This window comes from Aristolochia californica, unplaced genomic scaffold (genome assembly GCF_029961685.1).
Source record: "Aristolochia californica isolate CCGP_79_NKW_82.1479 unplaced genomic scaffold, dmAriCali1.0.hap1 SCAF_4, whole genome shotgun sequence".
Taxonomy (NCBI): domain Eukaryota; kingdom Viridiplantae; phylum Streptophyta; class Magnoliopsida; order Piperales; family Aristolochiaceae; genus Aristolochia; species Aristolochia californica.
In genome coordinates, this window is record NW_027182103.1 from 6950798 (window position 1) to 6956360 (window position 5563).

Consider the following 5563-nt stretch of genomic DNA (forward strand, 5'->3'; position numbering starts at 1 on the left):
ATTCTTCGATTATATAGGGAACATATAGCTTAAAAACAGAGATTTGAGAGAATTACTAATGAACAAGAGGTGAGATTGGGGGACCAAGGGAATCATCCAAAAACTCGTGGCAGGAAGCATATGGTGAGAAACTGGAAAAGAGAACTAAACGCCAGAACAACTTAACCAATGAAATCTTGAACTCTGATGACTTTCATGACTGATGTAGAATGCCAATCCAGTTCTTACTACACTGGCTGATACAGTTGTTTTTGTTTTTGATTTGCTGTATGTGTTTGTTTGAGGCATTGAGTCATCTGTATACAATTGTCCAGAAAAGTTTATCATTTACTTGCTTTACTGTTTTTAGGTTGTCAATTCTAGAGGGGGTTTAGGCTTTCACATGGAGACAATTGTAGGGTCTGCAATTACTTAAATGATGATTTTTTTAAAAGAAAGCCCAATGTAACACTGACCCATGTGGTATTTTCTGATGCATTTGTTAGCTGATAATTTCATTATTTCATCTCAATTCATTTGAATTTGTGATAGATATTTCATTTTTTACTTCTATAGCCAATAGTGTTTATTTTTGTTGGTAATACCGAAAATTTTATTGGATCATTTGGTCTGTGACTTTTGCGATATACATGTGTGTGTATATATATATGTATATATATAAATACACACACAAGTATATATGTCCTATTATCTGTAAAATTTGTGATTTAGATATATCCTATTATTGTGGCAGTCTTGATGTTGTGCGGTAACCAGAACTGAAATATTTTAGAATTTACTGTTTAAAAAAAACATATTTTAGGGTCGAGTGGTGAGTTTAAACTTGTTTAGGGCTTTTGTTCTGTAGCATCTTTTCGCTTACAATTGATGTATAACTGGCTTCTTTTTGAATATTATGTTCGACAACTGACAAAAAATCATGAGGTTCAGGATTCTTGTTTGAGATAATGAGGTTAAATACTTGATATACAATCCACCAGAGTTTGCACAAGCTCATGGCTCTCCCTCGAATATGTAGGTCTCTATCTGGTTATAAAAATCGTCCTTTTTCCTATTTATTCAACTGTTTGATTGGTAGCAGCGCTTTACAAAGCTACATCAATCTCTTGCAACAAAGCACTCAACAGGTGAATCTTGAACAAAAACTGGATCAACTTGATGCTAGAGTTGACTCCTCCTGCATTGAAACCATTCTACGGAAATCCTCTTTTGATCGTATCCTTGCTTTGAGATTCTGTGTGGGCCGGTCAGCAGCCATACCATCGGCATAAACTCTAATGTACTGCAAAATATAAAAAATTCTTGACATTCCACATTTCTCAGACATGTGCTGATTGAGCTCATTAAAACATACAAGGAGGAAAACTTGCCTGTCTCTGTTTAAACATTTAAAGTTATCTTGAATATTTGTTGAGAAGCTAAACTTCCTGATCTTGCTTTGAAAATTCTACAAAAGATGGGATAGTTCAATTGCCGTCCTGATACAATCATCTACAATGTTGTGATTCGGCTTTTTGTTAATAAGAAGGATATGGACACAGCTGTGAACTTGATGGAAGAGATGGCAGTCATGGGTCTTTATCCTGATTTGATCACGTATGTGGGTATGATCAAAGGGCTTTGTGCATTTGAACGGTTAGAGGAGGCTCGGAGATTGTTCGATGAAATGAGTTGTCGGGGTTACTTTCCTAACAATGTTGTGTATTCTGCTTTAATTGATGGGGCATGCCATGCAGGGAATCTGGATATGGCTATGGAGCTGTTGGGTGTAATGGAGAATGAGGATTTTGAGGCCCAATGCAGTTACATTTACTGCTTTGATTCAAAACTTCTGTGAGAATAGACGAGCAATTGAAGCAGTTAAAATATTAGATCATATGTCATCAGAAGGATGTGCACCAAATTGGGTTACTGTGTCTAATTTGATAGATGGTCTCATTGCAGAAGGACATGTACATGAAGCCTACCAAGTGGCGGGTAGAATTGTCAGAATGCAGACTCTAGGTCTTGAGTAGTGCTATAGTTATCTTGTAGTGGGTTTTGTCTGGGTGAAGAACATTTGGGAAGCTGAGAAGGTTGTGAAGAAGTTGTTGGAAAATGGTGTTCAGCCTAGTGGGCTTGCTATTAGTTCTTTGATTAGAGAATTCTGTTTGATTAAGCGGAGTATTGATGCGTATGGTTGTCTATTTGAGTTGGTGAAAGATGATCGCTTGCTGACTATTGATTCAGATCTCCACTCTGTTGTGTTAGCTGGGCTTTTGGAAGAAGGTCATTTTGTTGAGGTTGAAGCCTTGATTAATGAAATGGTTGTGAAGGGTGCTCCGGGGAGAGATCCTTATCTCAGTGATGTAGTTAAGCAACTTAGTGATGCTGGCAAAGAGTGGTTAGCTTTGAAGCTTTTGTCAACTAAACGCAATCCGGTTGAAGTCTATGTATTCTAGTGAAAGGCCTCATTTTTTGGTAAGATTTCTCTCACCACAAGTTGAATTCATTGTGATACATATTGAAGCAATGAATGAGAGTGTCTAGGAGCAATCTTTGCAGGTATTTCATATTTCATTCCCAAATTATCAAAATTAAGAGAATGGAATATAAAATTTGGTGCAACCCAAAGGAAAACTAGAAAATATTAATACTAAATTTTCACTCAAATTATTGAGAACAAGTTATGATTTGTTTGCACTAGATTTATAGCTTGCTTTAGATAGAATTCATAAAATCATTTGCAATAAAGAAAAGAAAAAAATAACTTCGTTGATTGTTCATTAAAAATAAGATCTCCTGTTCAGGCAATAAATGGATATTGTATTCATTACATTACACAAGAAAATGTTCCTCTTTCTTCTGGAAAAGAAAAAAAATTGCATAATTGACTCACTAAAAATGAAGACTAGCAAAAAATATAGAGGAAAAGAGAGAGAGAGAGAGAGAGAGAGAGAGAGAGAGAGAGACAGGGATGACTAAAGAGATGGAAAGAAGAGTTTAGGAGAAAAGTCTAAGGACGAATTTAAAAGAGAAGATGGCAGACTTAATGAGCTAAAAGAAAAGACATAAGTAGATATACATCATCTTCTTTAATTACATCCTTGTGTCATCCTTATGAGAAGACTTTTAAATTACATCCTTTGCCACCTCCTTGACGTGGAGAAGGTATTTACCTTAATGCCACTTCAAGATGTCTTCTAATTGCTTGGAACTTTAGACCTCGAAATACATTTACTCTTGAAGGTGAAGTATGTGAAATACTTAGATTTTCAAGTTGTTAGATCAATTAAGTATTGTTATCATCAAAAGCAACATGAGAATCAACTTACGATCAACAATGTTTATATAGAGGTGAAGGTGGAAAAGTTGAAAGCCTACATCAAAGATCATATAGGTTGTGTTTATCCTTATATTGAAGTAAACATTACAAATTTCTCAATTAAACTTTCCTTTTTTCTAGTTTACAATGTTAAGTTTTGTAATGTTGTGTTGTAAGAAAGGTTTGATGTTGATTTCAATTGTAATGTGGTGGCATGAGCTGATGTACATGTTATATTGGGTGTTGTATTTCGACAACACTAGATTGTTAAGCACAAGTGGTATGAAGAGCATGGACGTCACCTCATGACACTATCTGCTCCATATAGAGGGATTTCCCTTGAGGATTGGCAATGGCTATACATGAAAGTGTGTGACTGAGAGAGGTTCAAGGTAATTAGAATTGTATGGATTTTGTTTGACAATATCAACTATTTTTTATTTTACTAATTGTTGATTTTCAAGATTCCATGAATTTAGGTCATGGAGAAAAATAAAAAACACCATTAGGAGAAAATGGGAGGAGAAGAGGTTATGGACTTGATTATCCTAACTCTCCCCCTGATGCTCTATTTATAGATTTATGAAACTACTGTATTACAATAATACCCCTGAACTTAGGGTTTAGGGTTTAAGGTTTTAACCCTAGAACTTTAACTTAATTACATCAATGCCATATCTATGAGATGACTCTTTATTTACCGTCCTGTCATATTTTATGTGGGCCTATGGGCCTTCAGCCCATCTTCTATATCTCTTGGATGCATGGATCTTCCTTGGTCTTATGGGCTTGGGCCCATCTTCTAATACACTGGGGCCCTATCTTCCAACATTAATGTCCATTTTTCATTTGCAAAGACATTCCCAAGTAAATGTCGAAAACGATAAAAAATAAAATATTGAACATGCTCTTGGGTCAAAGTCTCTTTTATGTATATCAGGAAGAGGTGGTATGTATGTTTAATTTGGAGTATATTTTCTTTTAAATGTTATAATATTCTAATATATTTACTCGTATGTGTCCTTATAAATGTGTATGGTATTGATTGCTCTGATATTTAGTAATTTTGATTTACTCATCTGGCCAGTGATGATGGGTGGACTGACGAATCTGAAGAACAATATGTGTTATACATATAAAGTTGTATTTTAAGCATGACTAACTATAACTTACCTATGTTATTGTTTCACAGGAAGAGAGGAAGCAATTGGTGCAAGAGGCACATGAGGCTAGTGAACTATTTGATGAGAGTGTCATTGTGAGATGGGCTGAAGGATCTTTGTCTGGCTACATTAAGGGGTTGGGTTTGTCTCAACTGCCTCTACCCAGGATGGTCGAACCATCTTTGTACCAATTGCCTAGAAATTTAGAGTTGCAGGTAACTAAAGAGGCGCTATCCGCAACTCAAGTGAAGCATAGAAATGTAAAGCATCATGTTGAGGAGCAATAGCATAAGATGAAGATCTTAGAGATGTAGATACAATGGTTCTTTCAGTAGATGCAAACTTAGAACTAGCCACCACTAGATCCTCTCGCAAATGGACTATAGTTTTTTATTATTTTTATGTAATTTGTAATTTTTTAAATTTTATAAAATCTATAGTTTTTTGTATTTTTTTGAGATTCGTTTGTATATTTTTTCGTTATATACTTTTTCTTTTGTTTTAAATAATTTTTATTTTAATGAATCATAAAATAGGAAAAATAAAAATACTAATTTAAAAAATATTTATTTTTGTAAATGAAATTTAAATTTGTTGGCAAAGATAGCATCTTGACTAGCAAATTTAGTTCATAAAATTATTTGGTAGACAATGAAATTATAATTTTTTAAAAAATTATTATTATTTAGACATCTGCCTCGTTGGTAGATGTCTCTACCAGAGAAATCCATAATTCATTGGCAGAGATCGCTCCCAATGAATGATGAATTTTGCTTGTAGAGATTTATCCTAATAAATTTTAAGCGGAAACTAGCCAACAAAAGTTGCCACATTGAAACTTTTGTAGGAAGAAGTTTTTGCCAACAAATTTTAAACTTCTACCTGTGAGAAAATTTGCCGGTAGAAGTCATCTTTTTTGTAATGTAGGTTAATATGTTGATCAAAAGTTCTTTTTTTGCACATAGTAAGGAGTAAGTGCTAGATGTGTACAAAGAAAACATAACTCAAATAGATATGATCAGTAAATTGAAATCAACTAGATTGAATCTTAAAATTTTAACCCAATACAATACATAAATATTCAACGTGATTCTCA

General features: G+C 34.2%; 1 protein-coding gene across 1 annotated transcript; it reads left to right on the forward strand.

The window, feature by feature from the left end:
* The first annotated feature begins 1531 nt into the window (after positions 1-1531).
* On the forward strand, positions 1532-2347 carry LOC137963068 (pentatricopeptide repeat-containing protein At5g47360-like). Its single transcript, XM_068810249.1, has 4 exons — positions 1532-1761; positions 1844-1952; positions 2055-2268; positions 2316-2347. The coding sequence occupies exons 1-4, from the start codon at positions 1532-1534 to the stop codon at positions 2345-2347; spliced, it is 585 nt and encodes a 194-aa protein (XP_068666350.1).
* Positions 2348-5563: the final 3216 nt, after the last annotated feature.